Source organism: Syngnathoides biaculeatus, chromosome 10 (assembly GCF_019802595.1).
Source record: "Syngnathoides biaculeatus isolate LvHL_M chromosome 10, ASM1980259v1, whole genome shotgun sequence".
Lineage (NCBI taxonomy): Eukaryota > Metazoa > Chordata > Actinopteri > Syngnathiformes > Syngnathidae > Syngnathoides > Syngnathoides biaculeatus.
The window spans coordinates 23,080,694-23,095,357 of NC_084649.1; the positions used below are offsets into that span (position 1 = coordinate 23,080,694).

The following is a 14,664-nucleotide window of genomic DNA, read 5'->3' on the forward strand; positions in this document are numbered from 1 at the left end:
TCCCACCACGGCAGGCCCTCCGACCCCTGACCCCGATTCCACCCCAAGCAACGAACTGTAGCATGTGACAAAAAAACAAAGAAACACAGTGATCATTCCTCAAGTCTCCATCTTCAAATGGATGTCAAGGGCTCTGACTAAACACAAGTGAGCGGGTACAGGAGCAAAAAAAAAAAAGACGACGACCCTCCCCCCCAACCCCGACATTGTGGCAGAGTTCACCCCCAATCTCGTTACGACACACTTCAGAAAAGAAATAAAATAAAAAAAACAGGAAGCGGCTGTCTCAAGTGTTGCGAGCAGAGCCGCTCTCCAGTCACAGTGTAAACATTGTGTGTGCATGCACGTATGAACATGACAATATTATATTTGAGTGTTTGTGCTATCAAGTGTTTATTTTATTTTTTTTGTTGTCTATTTTTTTTCTTTCCGGTCGCACGACTCTTACTTCCCACCTCCCCTTGCTATATATTTTTTTTTTTTTTTTTTAAGCACCGGAAGTGTTTCCAAATGATGATTATTACTATAGTAGAGTTCAAGAGTCTATTTTTCATGTATTATCTGGAGAAAATGACTACCAAAGTATATTTACGTTAACTATATAGACATAAATATATATATATATAAACATATTGTGCAAATATATGCTCCAGTGAATTAGATCCAAATATTCGTAGCCAAAAGTTGGAACACGTGCCAAAGCTGTGAGAAAAGTCGATTCCATGATTAAATTTTTGTTGTAAAAGTTTATCAATTTCAATATTCAATTGAAATGAAACTCATATGCTACCTATTTTCTATATGAAAAAGCACTTACAAATAGTCAATCTTGGGGTTTCATCAGCTGTAAAAAATAAAAATTGTTAAAAAAAAACAGGTTAAGATTTAACTGTAGTGTATCTTTTGAGTTATAGTTTTTAGATCAAATTACTCAAGGTAAATTTATTGCAATGTACTCACAAAACAACATAAGGGGTGTCCAAAGTTTTCACATTTTTTGAGTCAAATATTAAAAACCAAGTTAAATATTTCCCAGCTGTGTCGTTTGAGCACAAAAAGCAAATCGTTATTTGTATTTGTGATAACTTTATGATTTTTTTTTTCCTATTTAGAATGTGACGGCTTTTGGCACCCTTGACATACTGTCAATAAATCCCGCCGTTGTTTTTAATTCACTGGAGTCGTGAGGAACACTTTGTACGAATGCTTGAAAATTTAGCGTAGATGATTATGATTAATATATACTGTACTGCAAACGAGTCACAACTTACAATTTCTTTCCATTGAGAATCAATCAATGTGTGGTGAAGCTGTATTGTTTTTGTTTTTCTTTTTCGGGTTTTATTTCCCCGGTTCTGTGGGATGTGTTTTGCACATATTGCTGGGGGGTGGGGGCGAAGGGGTGGGGGCTATGTGTAAATAAATTAAATACAGTTCGTTGGGAAGTGTTTATTTTCTGTGTCGGTGTAAGTTAAATATTCTAAGGTTTGAGGAAAAAAAAGAAGAAAAAAAAGAAGTCAACATGTATTCTCTCTATTGTGTTTCATGGTACATTAAAAAAAAAAAAAATGCTTCTATCTCTATGGCTACTGGCTATGATACCCGCTCTATTTTATAGATTTGTCAGCACAAAATGCAATAAACCAATACCATTTTATTACAGCAGTTGTGTGGTGACTTTTTTTTTTTAATGAACACAAAGAGGAGGAGGAGCAGGAAGAGTCAATGAACTCAAACGTTCTCATGCTGGAATTGTCGTCATGATACCCACAGAAAAATTAACTAAAGCATGGGATGCAAACATTCTCAACACATTAAAAAAAAAGAACAAAGAGAAGGTTAAAAACGTTTACAAAATATCTATTAACACCTGCTAATACTTAGTAGTGTCGGGGGTACATCTGTGACATTTGGCCCATGTTGCCTGCTGGTCTCGCTGGTGGGAGCTGCTGCTGCTGTTGCTGCTGCTGTTGCTGTTGTTGTTGTTGGTGATGCATTTGCGGTTGGTGGTGCATCATTTGCTGCTGCTGCTGCTGCGGTTGCTGCTGCTGCTGCGGTTGAGGTTGCAACCCACCAGAGTTCACCAGGTGGTTGAGAGCTGGTCCACTCTGGATCAGAGTATCCAGAGCTTTCTGGACGCTCGGGTTATCAAAATTAATGCCGCCGCCGGAGTTGGCGCCTCTCGGACCGCCCGGTGTAGCGGCGGATGTCGCGCGGCCCATGGGGCCACCGTAGCCCTGAGATTGGACGGAGGAGGAGGTTGATGTGCTTCCTTGCATGGACGAGCTGCTTTTGAACAGGCTGAGGATCTTGGCCTGGAGCTCCTGGTTGGGGGTGGTCTGGGTACTCAGCGGTGTCGACTGGGGTGCCATGAGTCCGGACTGGGGCGCCATGAGGCCGGATTGGGGCGCCATGAGGCCGGATTGGGGCGCCATGAGGCCGGATTGGGGCGCCATGAGGCCGGATTGGGGCGCCATGAGGCCGGATTGGGCTCCCATGGGGCTGGACTGAACCGCCATCTGGCTAGACTGCTGTGGTGCCATGAGACCGGACTGAGGCGCCAGGTGGCCTGACTGTGCAGTCATGAGACCGGACTGGGCCCCCATGAGGCCGCCGTGCGGTGCCATGTGGCCGGGTTGCTGTGGTCCCGGCAAGCCCGGCGCCACGCCCGCCGCCCTCACCGCGGGAAGCGCCGCAGCAGAGGGCGCGGCGTTGGCCGTGGCGGGCAGGGCCGTAGCTGTCCGGAGAGACAGATTACCAAGTTAGCGTCACGTGACCTCGTCGCCCGTCGCCGAAGATGACGAGTTGTACCTGCGTGAGGGTCCGAGGAATTTCGCAACAGCCGCGCCCGTTTGTCAGTGAGGTACACAATCAGACCTCCCAGTTCTTCAGGCGTTAAAAACCTACCCGGCGGCGACAAAATTTCCCCAAGTGTTATTGAGCCAAGGCACTGCCTGTGTTTTTCCACCACTCACAAAACATACAAACAGTTAACGGCCACACGTTTATAGTTCGGTATTTGCTAATTTTTTGGCGGGAAAGGCTTTGTCCCAGTTTGCCGTTTTTTTTTTTTTTTTGGGGGGGGGGATTTTTTTGGCGCTTAGCACAAAAAAAAAAAAGACTATTTTGTCATCTTCTGGTGGAATCTTGGTGGTGGTGTTAGGTTAATTCACTGATCGTCTCTTTTTAGTCTGTTTAGGACAAATAATGATTTTGTTGCAGCTTTACAATTTTCCATTTCGGGGCCTTTTTAGTTTTGTTGAACAGAGTTACAGTTTTGTTGTATAAACATCCCTTGCAGTGTAGTTGTTCCCACACTTTTTGCAGCACCACACTATTGGAGATGAAATTGTTAAACAGTTTTATTTTTCAGCTAAATTTTTATATCTTTCATCATGACATTTAACACCATTTCATTAGCTGGTGTGGGCTTGTCTGCTTGGTAATAAAATTAACTCCCATCTGCTGGATGTAACTTAATAATGAAGTGTTCATGGTAGCCCCGTCATAATGACATAAGACAGATGTATGAAGACTACCTGTCTTATGCTTTATTTCCATTTCTAAAAATAAAATATTCAAGAGTCTTGTAATACATGTAACATTAAAATATACTTTAGAAAGATAAAAGTGCTGCAGAATATATAGTGATAGAAAAATGGCAAAATAACCTATTAAGTGAAATTGGATCTAGCAGCACACCTGGTGACCTCTACCAGGACATTTGTTGGGAGTCACTGCAATACATAACTAATATGAAGTGTAAATGCTTTTTACCTGTTCTCGGAGAGTAGCATGATGGATGTGAGCATCGAGACGGGGTGGCTCTCGCGGTCGGGGTCGCGGAGCAGCACGTCGTCGGCCATTTTGGCGGCCTTGCGGGCGATCTCCTCGCGCTCTTTCTCGCGCGTCTCCATCTTGAAGGCGTCGTAGTTGTGCCCAATCAGCATCATGGCGTCCTGCATCGGCATGTTGCGGTGCTCTGTGGACAGTTCAAGGAGATGTGAATTATGTTTAATAATATTTGAAAAAAGTAGCAGGCCATCAATATGAAACAATCAAACGAGGGAAAAACCCAAGTACTGTAATTTACGGCCTACAACCCGCGACTTTCCCCCCCCAGACGCTTTCAACCCTGGGGTTTATGTGGTGATGGGGCAAATTTATGCACTTTTTCTAACAGCCACACGGGGGAACTCGAGCGGAAAAGGTAAGAATGAGACCGGTGGAATATATGTGCCGAGGAGGTGACTTTTACCGGCCCTGTTAGCGCTGCGCTAGTGTTGTGCTGCTATGTTACTGGCATGGCTCAGTGATATTTACCGATAAGTTTTAACGTTAGTGCTAGCTTTAATGTGGCACTCGCATTAGACTGTGTACCGTTTTTCTTTGTAAATATCTCATGTTTGAATGTAGGTTTCAATGTGGGCACTTGCAGCTTTTACACAGCTGCGGCGTATTTATGTACCAAATAGTATTTCCTTTCCAAATGTACTCAGTGAGGCTTGCAACCAGGTGCACTCTGTCGGCCGGGAATTACGGTATGTGTTATGTATATCGTGGTGGATGCTGTGATTTATATTCCGTATGAAGTTACCTTGAGGTGTTCCAAACAGGATGTTGACGGTGCAGGATCGGTGAACCTGGTGCTGCTGGGTAATGATGATGGCAAATGGCGTGCGAGCGCGGCCCACATCCTCAAGGGCCTGAGTCAGGGACACCTCGGTATTGAGGAAGATCAGGTCTACCACCATGCCCAAGTCGTGGACTTTGCGGCCAACCATCTCAGCATACTCCCTACTGTTGATTCCAACGCACAGAACGAGAGACCGACCATAAAAGAAAACATTACCAACCAGTTCTCAAACTTCTTGACTTGAAGTAATGTTTCACAGAGATGGTGAGGGGCGCCCTTACTTCTGGGCCTTGTTGACGACGATCACGGAGCAGTCTACAGGACGTTCAGTGTCGTGGCGACGCTGCAGTTCCTCATAGTACTGGCGATAAAGCTCGTTACGCCGGCGTTCCTCAGGGCGAACGCGGTCATCTGCCGGTGCGGACAAACATCTTTTGACACTTGTTCAAATAGTAGCAAATGTGAAGTTGACCCATCCTCAGTGTGCAAGCGAAACTCCACACATCTCCAGCTAGATTTACTGTGTATGCGTCTTCAGTTACACAACTGCAATTTGTTGCTCACAAAAACGGGTATTGTGTCATAGGAGCGTCTAAGGAGAAAATTGAAACACATTGGACCAGACCTTTTACATCAAAGCATCTGATTATTAGACATCTGCCAATACGCATCCATCCTGTTTTTTTGTTTTTTTATTTTTGCACTGCTTCCCCTCACTTAGGCATGGGTGTGCTGGGGTTTCTCCCACCTTTGGTGGGGTCCACACAGAGCTGGTCGCATGACAATGAGTAGTACAGGTACAACGTAAATTTACAGACGTGATAAAACCAATCAACTCAAGCCTGATGCTGTTGTTAAGATGGATTTGTGATGTATACATCCCTGGAAATCTTAATTACAACGAAACCCTAAATGACCACCATAATTTCTCATGTACACTGTCCATTATTTCATTAAAAGAATTGTCAAAAAGGATGGATAAATGGGGGGGGGGCATAAACGACACTATCTTGAGATTATGAAAAACAACTCATTCCAGCGCCACAGAGAGGCTATGAATAAGGTGCAGCATCCACCTTCATTCGTTTATGACAGGGGTACACATGACTCAATATATGTACATTTGTAATCATAAGTTCACATACAGCACCAGAATTTGTGAAATATATATAGTTTTTATAAATATGACTGGCAACTGAACAACGACCATTTCTTGATGGTATTATTTTATTAGATAATAATGCTTTTCTGAACTGCTTGACAGTTTAATTTGAATCCAAATACCACAAAATTGTCTTTCAACTGGTCCTTTGTGTTTTGTTTGTTTGTACACATCTCGCAAATTCGGGCTGGGTAAATCAAATATATGACCACAACTGTGTTTTGTTATTTCCCAAACAGCAGGGCTGAGAATTCCAAAATAAAGAAAATAATGTGCTCAAATGAAGTGGTTAAATTCAGAATAATTCTTTTCCAGAATTTTGATGTCAATTTGGGGGGTGCGTATTATACATGGGTGCGCATTATACATGTGAAATTGCAATTACTTTGCTCAGCATTCCCTACGCAAAACAAGTGCAAATTCACCCAGTCGATTAATCACAAGGGAACTCACAAATCCAATGGGAGAAGAGTCAGTCCGGGTCAACTAAAGTCCATGTAGTGTTGAATATTTAACTATTCATCTATTCATTTACTTGCATCCTGCGAATACCACTTGTGGGGTTATTGTTTGCAATTTTAGCACGCAGGATGCTTCATGTCAGGCATATCAGTTATGTGACACTTAAATAGTACAAGGAATTTAAAAGAAAATTTGACATTAAGATATGCAGAATAAAATTAAAACATTGAAAGGTCAGAATATTTATTTCAGATGTTTCTGTTGAAAACTATTTGGGAAATATCTCTTGGGAAGTAACATCTTGTTTGCGAGTGTGTTCATCACCCGCTTGATTCAACAGTCCTTGCAAGAGGAAATATGCTGAAAAAGAATACATGCTTACTTGTCGAAAACCCAGAAACCCGCCAGAGATTTTGATCAGTGCTAAAAAAAAAATTTCCCAAGAGAACCACATGAAACAGCCCAAAAAGCAGCTAACGCTCACATATGGCCTCTGTGGACAATTTTTTGGGGGAAAAAGTCACCGCCCCGACAGTCTTGATGGAGTCGGGAAGAATATGGCTTGAAATACATATGACGCACCTTCAGGATCCCGGCGTCCATTCCAGGGCTCCCTGTACTGGTCCCTGTATGGCTCATCCTTCCTTCTCCCATAGAAGTCATCAGGGCCATTCCCACCACGGTGGTAACGATCATAATCCTCTCTGCTGCATCGGAACGATTCAGGAGTCAACAAAAACAACAAAGTCCGAGATTCCAGCTGCAATGCAGAGACTTTACTTGTAAGGGAGATCTCGCGGAGGTCCTCTCAGGTCCTTGTCTCTGGTCTCCTGACCGCGGAAACGGTACTCATGGTCGCGAGGATGGCTTCCCAGCCTTGGCTCTCGGCCGGGATCTCTAGCTGGATCCCTTGGGTCCCTCCCGTCACGGCTGTCACGATCTCGGGGTTCGCGTGCGTCGCGATCTCGGCTGTTGCGGGGCAAAACTGGAGAGCGGGAACGAGGCCGGGGATCCTTGCCGTCCCCATAACCGCCATATGGCCTGAGTAAGAAGGTATGTGTAATGAGAGGATGATACATTTAGGTTTCTTTTAAAATACATTGGATACTTAAAATGCAAGTATTTCATTTGACACCAATCAAGAGTTACAAAGTACATTGGCACCGAAGGAATGCGATCCAGGATATTTCTGTGTTCTGACAGCAAGAACAAGAAAGTGGTCCCGCCTCCAACTGAGAATAAATCCAGTCCCTAAAACACAAACCTTTCAGTCGTTGTTTATACATTCGAGTGTTGCCCCCCCCCCGCCCCACATAAAAGCCACACCACATGTAAATACAAAATCACAGAGACAAAAAAAAAAGTAGTTTGTGAAACGTGTACAAGGTCCAAACGCCCAGATATGGTCGCCAAAATAGAAGTTGGAAAAAATGCAAATGATCAATGCGCAACCAAGTCTTCAAGGTGTCAGAAGAGTTCCAGGACTGGCATTACAACTTGTATTTCAAACCATAACTACAAACGCTTGAGTATTCTCCTTAAATGTGTGGCAGATGAGCAACAAGCGTTTGACAGAAGAGATCCTGTTGAGATTTGCTCCGTTTAGTGCACCAGAAAGGTGAGAAGAACCCACAGCTGCTTCACCATGAAAACATATCGGCAACAATCCCGAGAATCCAACAGTTCCTTACAGAGAGGAGAATTTCCGTAACCTCCTTAACTAACCTGACATGGCTCCATCAAGGGCACCAGGTGTGGAAGACATCAAGATGGTCGTGACGGTGGAGCTGCTAAGGATCTTGGAAGAATCCTTCGATAAGTGTGTGATGTGCCAAAGAAGGCTGGCAAAGTGTGGAAACACCCAGGGGGCAGTTTGGATTTGAAATATTGTATATCTTTTGCGACCCCAGTCTTGAAACTTTTCTGACACATCTTGCAGTCCTGTCATCAGCGAGCCAAAGAAGCTTGTTAGTGGTTTCAGTCGGTTCACTTTGGAATGAATGAAATACTGAACCCTTGATACAATTGAATTTCTTGACACTGCATTACCTTGATTTGTCTCAACTCAATTTACTAATAAGTGCTGGAATGTACCAGAGGTTTTCAATATTTGCATCTAAAAAAAAGTAAGGTTTTATTTAAAAGTTGGTCACAAAATGTCCGCACTCGCATCCAACCATTTGCTAAAAAAGACAGACTGAATAAATCTCAGCATTATGTAGACTCAAGACAAAACTCGTGATACTGTGTTTTCACCAGATACTGGGGGTTCTCAGTTTACGAAACTTCTGTTCATACGCCCACAACGTAACCTGTATACATTTACACATTTAATGGCATTCGAGTCCAATATAAACGTCCTGCAACGCAGTGATCGTCATAAAGTAAATATTTGTATTGAAAAAAAATAAATAAAAAATAGCGACAGTGTACCTTCGTGTACTGTGTGACCACGTATACTTTTTCGCAGTTCTTAACCTCGATACGATGCTATATTGGGATTGCTGTAACTGAGGACCCTCTGTACTTGCAAATCTTTGAATGCAGCAGAAGCTAAAAAAGTTTTCATTTCCACAGACTGGACGACAGTCCAAATGATCACAACACATTTGGTAAAAACAAGTAAGGAGTGTTAGGAGGCGAGCTCGTCACGAACGGCAACAGGGCTTTCATTTAATCTCATTCACAGGAAGGGAACAATATGGATTTTTCAGGCACTGACAGTGTAGCGGAACCCTCGCATGGCAGCGTGGGTTCAGTTCCCACTCAGTGACTGTATGAATATGATTGTGTATCCTTGTCTATATGACCAGTTTAGGGCGTAGTCAGCCTTTCGCCCAAATTCAGCTGGGAAAGACTCCAGCAGCCTGTGTCCCTAACTAGGACAAGCGGTGTTGAAAATTATTGTATTTTTATGAAAAAAAAATGTAATTTATGGCGACAGGGAAAATCGCTCAAGGTTCTGAATTACAGTTGTACCTCTACTTACAAACGTCTCTAGTAACTCGTAAAATTTCAGGTTACAAAATTTCTCTCTAGTTGCAAAAGGTTGATTCAGGACACGAGGAAAAAATAGGCACTGGATTCACAACCTCCAAATTCCACCGAACATAAACATCCTGTATCTTGGTTTGATACAGGATTGAGACCATCTGGCATTGGCTATCACTATTGCACCTTCCTGGCATCCCCATTGGCCACAGTGTGAAAGTGCTACAGGTAAAGTACAACTTTTTCGTGTGTGTTTATTCATCTTTCTTCACCATGGTACTCAAAAGAGCTTAGTGGAATTGTTTGCGTGGGTACATTCATTTGCTCTCAGCTGCAAAACGTTTATCTCATCCTCTGTCCCCCTCACTGCTTTTTGTTTGTCACTCACCCTTCTCTTCGCCCAATGCCATAGGTAGACATACATAATTTTCATTATTCTTTAAATGCCTATTTTTGGCGGGGGTCGCAACGGATTAGGCTATTTAGATGTAAAACGCGCCTTGATTTACAAAAAAATTCACATTGCGAAACGACTTCCGGAATGAATTCATTTCATAAGTAGAGGTACCACTGTACTTTTTCAGCAACAGTGCAATGTTTATTAGAACGCTGTCCGGGGAGATTTTGTCCATGTATGACATCTTCATGAAGTTGTGCCTCAGTCAAATTTGCAACCATTTATTAAGCGACTAAACAAGGATGAAGCCCATCACATGAACAAAACTCAAAATGTATTGACAAGAGATAAAAATGTGAATACCAAGACAAATCATTAAGGTGATTTTTTTTTAGCCATCAGTTTTATTTTTACAGTACTTGTTAAAATTCCTGTCAGTGAACGAAGGTTAAAAAAAGAACCTCCAAAATACCGGCTAGCATACTTCCATAAGTGTTTTCATAAGTCCACAGCCCTGATCATTTAAAATCTTGTTTTAGTTGTTTGTTTTTGACCCGCTGCTTTGGAGGCGTTGGCATAGATCTTCCCACTGAATTTGTGTTACTTTACCTGCGTGGAGGGCTCTGCTGGGAATGAGGTTTAGCTGACCGTCGCTCCACTGCCATATTTACATCTGAAAATAAATCAATCCAAACGTTGAACAAAAAACAGTGACATGTCAATCGGACTTTGCGCAGAATGAACGAAGTTGGGTGGGGCAAAGAAATTCCAACGGTCCAAAATGAAAATGTGCTCCGTTACTCCAAACGTGGGCTTCCGTACTGGGCGAGAGGTCAAAATGCAGGATTTTGAGTTGTCATCTGTCAAATTGGGTTCGAAATGACGGACGGGGAGAAAATTCTTTTCCGACGATAAGTTGGGTGAGCGGTGCGTTTCGGGAACACACTAAGCCATTCCGAAGGAAATGCAGACAACCGGCTGGAATTAAACTAATGGTACAACAGCTTTTATTTGTTGTGTGCCAATCATTCAAAATGTCTACAACAACATAGCTTCTCCATGCAGAAATAGCAAAAAACATGAAATGATTATGAATGATATCATTGACCATTTAACATCCTGGTGCTGTGGTATTTGAATTTTGGATATATTCAACTTTCACTCTCAACAGATCATCCGTCTCTTTCCTAGTAATTTCATTTACTAGCGTTGTGTTTTTCTGCTTGTCACAGCGTATGCATAAAAAGACTTGGTGCAGTCAAGGCTTACCTATTTTATAACCTTTATAAAATCGCCCCTTTTGGGCCACTTTTGCAGCTTCTGCATCTTCTATGCGTTCAAATTGTACAAATCCATAGCCACGAAACAGGGAAACGCCTGAAAAAGGGAAATTTTAAGTAGTAGAAAAGTATAAATACTGAAATGGATACCTACCCATTTAGCCAAGCACAGTGGGAATAAGGTTACAGTGCTACATGCTTAGGAATCAAAAATAAAAGCTCCAAATTAGATAAGACAATTATCTAGTATAAATTGCTGGAAATTTTGTTGCTCATGACGAGGTATTTACTGACCAAGTATCTTTCCGTATGGGCTGAAAAGCTCTTCCAAATCCTTCTTTTTCATGTCGGATGTCGGCAAATTCCCAACAAAAATCCTTCGTTCCATTTCCCGGGGATCATTGCTGCTACAGTTGCCTGAGAAGTGCACCGGTGATGAACTCCGACTTCTTCGGCGAGACATGACTTGGTCCCAAGGTTTCGCGGATTCGTTCCTCGGATTTTTGGAAATGCTCAGAAATGTTTTGTTTAGAGCGGATACAAGCGTCCACGATCCTGAAAAATGTCAATGGGGTGACACAAGAGATTAAAATTTCTCTGTCAGATGAAAATCGGTAAACGGAGCAAAATGGTTACGAATCGGAAACGTGGAAATTCAAAATTACGCAGGAAAAGTGACAGCAATTCGAAATTCTTGAAGGACTACAGACCAGCTGCATTTGGTGAAAAAGCACCATTCCAAATGCGGAGCGCCGTTTGAATTCTACGAAACGAGTGGGATGGTTTTTATAGTTCTCTTAGTTGCCAGCCGCACAAGTTCACCAACACGCTTCGACAGGAATCCCCAGTGGAATTTGCAGAGGTTATTTTATACTGGTAGCAAAATTGAGATCCCGATCAGGGTCATTCCAATACCGCATGGTTTGGATTCAGTCTGGTATTGGTAAGCAGCTATGAACAGGGGCTCCTGAGTTCACAATTGAGTTCTATTCCAATAGCGGCTACCCTTATTTGTACGCAAGTCGGAACGCAAGCCGATGACAAACCGATGCCTACATAGTAGTAAATCTGAAAGTAAATATTTGTGTTATAGACACGTCCAAGGCAAAGGAAAAAAATATAGCAGTGATTTGGCATGCCTTCTTCTATTGCCCATTTTTAAGACATTGCACACTTAGTTGATTGTGTGCTGTTTCTAGTCTCAAGACTGAGGAGCCCCTATACAAAAAGGGAATAATAGTCTCGGCAAAAAAAAAAAAAAATTCCAATGCGGGGTGGGGGTACGGGCGGGAGTCGCAGCACATCCCGTGCTCAGTGTGACAATTTCTCATTGCCCCAAAATGCCTTTAGATATTAAATGTTGCAAAATGAAAATTCGGGATTGGCAAAGTCCACAAGTGCATAAATTTCCCCTTGTCCTCCTTGACAGCCCTCTTGGCAAATGGTATTTCAAATGCAAATGTCTGAATGAGAACAATTTACGTTGATGAATAAAATGCTTTTGTTCAATGCTGAAACCAAAAGGCCCCTGGTGTGTCTCGCTGTCAGACAAACGTCATCTTTTGAAAGGATTCGATGGCCCCGGCGCAAAATTGTTTCGTCCAAATAAAAAATGTAGGCTTCACAAAACAAGAAATGGAAGCTACACATTTACAGTAGGAGGTAATGCTGCTCAGCAAACAGCCTGCCAAATACCTTAACTGGAATCTGGACGGCGAGAATGGTGGTTGCAATCAATTTGGCAAGCGTCTGAAAAGAGATTAAAAATATTGGTAAACAGGACTATAATAGCAGCCAACACACACATCCGAACCAGTAGCACAACGATCATTAAATCAAAATAATGAAAAATAAGATGGAACTGTTAAAAGTCTTTATATTCTATCTAATTATGTTGTAAGTGTATGCTTTAATACAGTACAATACAACAGAGGCCTTTTTTTTCTTATTGAGTTTTTGTGGGGCTGGAAAAGTTTTCATTTCCATGAGGAAAGTTGACTTGAAATATAAGTGTATGCTACAGCTACATTACATCACTATAATATATATATATATAATATGTATAGAATATACTGCATTTATATTTGCTTTAAAGTACATAATTATCAAAACAAAAGTGCATTGAACCTTTATAATAAAACACGCTTTAGTTTAAGGAACTTTCAAAACCAGATATCACAATTATATTGGATACTTGATTGGTTTGAAAGAAATTATGAAGATGAGAGAAAAAAAAGACACAGCACCTAATAAGATGTTAAAAAAAAAGCTTGTGGTTTGAATTTCCCGACCGATGCTAACATTTTACACCACCTAATAAATGTCCAGTTTTCCATGGCACTGAGCACTAATAGAAATATAAATAGGTTTCAGATTAAATTTTGCATGTACAGTGTTAAAAACTGATTAAAAAAGGAACATTAATTTGTCATGCTGTTATAAAGGTTAAAAAAAAACAATCCAAATGTAGTATCGCACTAAGAACACTATCAAGATATTACATTAAATAGTCAAAGGAGACCAAGAAGAATGTCGCTTCATATCGAAAAGATGCAAGCCGTGTAGTGATTATCTGGTAAAGACAAATCTAGTCAACAAAAACAGTGCAGAACCAATTCTTGAGAACAACAGACTGACAATCCCAGACTGTAATATTCAAGGAAGCCCAGACATCAAACAACAAGCGCGGTATGTAACTATTTGCGTGATCACCCACAAAGCCAGATACCAATCTTAACGAAAACAAGCACACAGGACATCAGCAGCCCATTTCCCACAATGGAACGCTGAAGTCTTTGTGACATTAAATATCATTTATGTGTATGTTAACAGTGGTTTACAGCACGTTAATCTTATTTGGCTGTCACATTTTTGTAATACTTTTTTTCTTAAATTAAACCAATACTTTAGTAAGATAAGTAAGATATATATATATATATATATATATATATATATATATATATATATATCTTGAGAATCTGAAAGAGAACTTCCATTTGGCCATCGTTCATACTGCTTACCTCCGCTAGGCGGCGTATTAGAAATGAGGACTACGTACATGATACAACGATGCGCTCCGGTGTACTAACCAGGCTCCCAATAGTGTAATCAATCGGTATTTCATCCTAGGAATTGAATTAATATCAACAAAAGCACATATTTGTAATAGTGGCGCGGTCTGTATTAATCAAATCTTGATCAAAACCCAGTGGCCTGCGTGTGTCGACTGAACAGAGAACATGGAGTCTGTCGCCAAGGAACAAGCCAACCTCGTCAAATGGCGAAAACAAAAACAAACAACAAAGCAACAAAAAGAAACTACTCCCACCACGAGAGATTGCCTTATTAGTCAACTGGCACATTCAGTCGCTTAGTCATTGGTTACCACACGTTTTATTTGATACGTACATCAGGTCGCGCGGGATTACGTTCAACCCTGTTAGCCATTAGCTGGTAGCCTACCTCGCAAGCAAACCAAGTGGCACAAAGCGGCTGCAGGGACATTTGCTTGACATGAGGGAAAATAGCTACGTCTCGTTTTAGACACCAAGACATTGAGTTGATTACCTTCAAAAGAGGATTCAAACTATTTCGATGGCGGAAAAGTTCCCGTCGTCGTTGTCTTCATACAGAGGCGACCCCTCGCTTGTTCTTCTTTCGGCTAACGACGGCCAGGCGGATACGTGTCTGCATTTCCGCTGTGCTCCCTCGCTCGCTGCCGCCACCTGTTGGTCGG

At 41.9% G+C, this 14,664-nt stretch overlaps 1 protein-coding gene across 5 annotated transcripts; it reads right to left on the minus strand.

Moving 5' to 3' along the window:
• Window positions 1–1,511: 1,511 nt before the first annotated feature.
• ncoa5 (nuclear receptor coactivator 5) lies at window positions 1,512–14,654 on the minus strand. Of its 5 annotated transcripts, none has more exons than XM_061833586.1 (12): window positions 14,496–14,654; window positions 12,624–12,677; window positions 11,223–11,483; window positions 10,918–11,025; window positions 10,258–10,321; window positions 7,041–7,301; window positions 6,843–6,964; window positions 4,918–5,047; window positions 4,598–4,800; window positions 3,778–3,982; window positions 2,812–2,903; window positions 1,512–2,737 (listed from the first exon to the last, which is right to left on the minus strand). In XM_061833586.1, exons 3-12 carry the CDS (start codon window positions 11,389–11,391, stop codon window positions 1,881–1,883), a joined length of 2,211 nt encoding a protein of 736 aa, XP_061689570.1. In that variant the 5' UTR covers window positions 11,392–11,483; window positions 12,624–12,677; window positions 14,496–14,654; the 3' UTR covers window positions 1,512–1,880. The 5 variants fall into 5 exon arrangements, with proteins under 5 accessions (XP_061689570.1, XP_061689568.1, XP_061689569.1 ...); XM_061833584.1 differs by having other exon boundaries at window positions 6,843–6,967; window positions 14,496–14,653; XM_061833585.1 differs by lacking the exon at window positions 14,496–14,654 and adding an exon at window positions 14,391–14,460 and having other exon boundaries at window positions 6,843–6,967.
• Window positions 14,655–14,664: the final 10 nt, after the last annotated feature.

What these genes read in the sequence shown, in the direction of transcription:
- ncoa5 (XM_061833584.1), bottom strand. Translation starts at nt 11,391, where the DNA reads ATGTCTCGCCGAAGAAGTCGGAGTTCATCACCGGTGCACTTCTCAGGC. An exon ending in CCCATACGGAAAGATACTTG is followed by an intron (nt 11,026 to 11,222) that starts GTCAGTAAATAC and finishes TCCCTTTTTCAG; the next exon opens with GCGTTTCCCTGTTTCGTGGC. An exon ending in ATGCTACTCTCCGAGAACAG is followed by an intron (nt 2,904 to 3,777) that starts GTAAAAAGCATT and finishes GCCGCCGGGTAG; the next exon opens with GTTTTTAACGCCTGAAGAAC.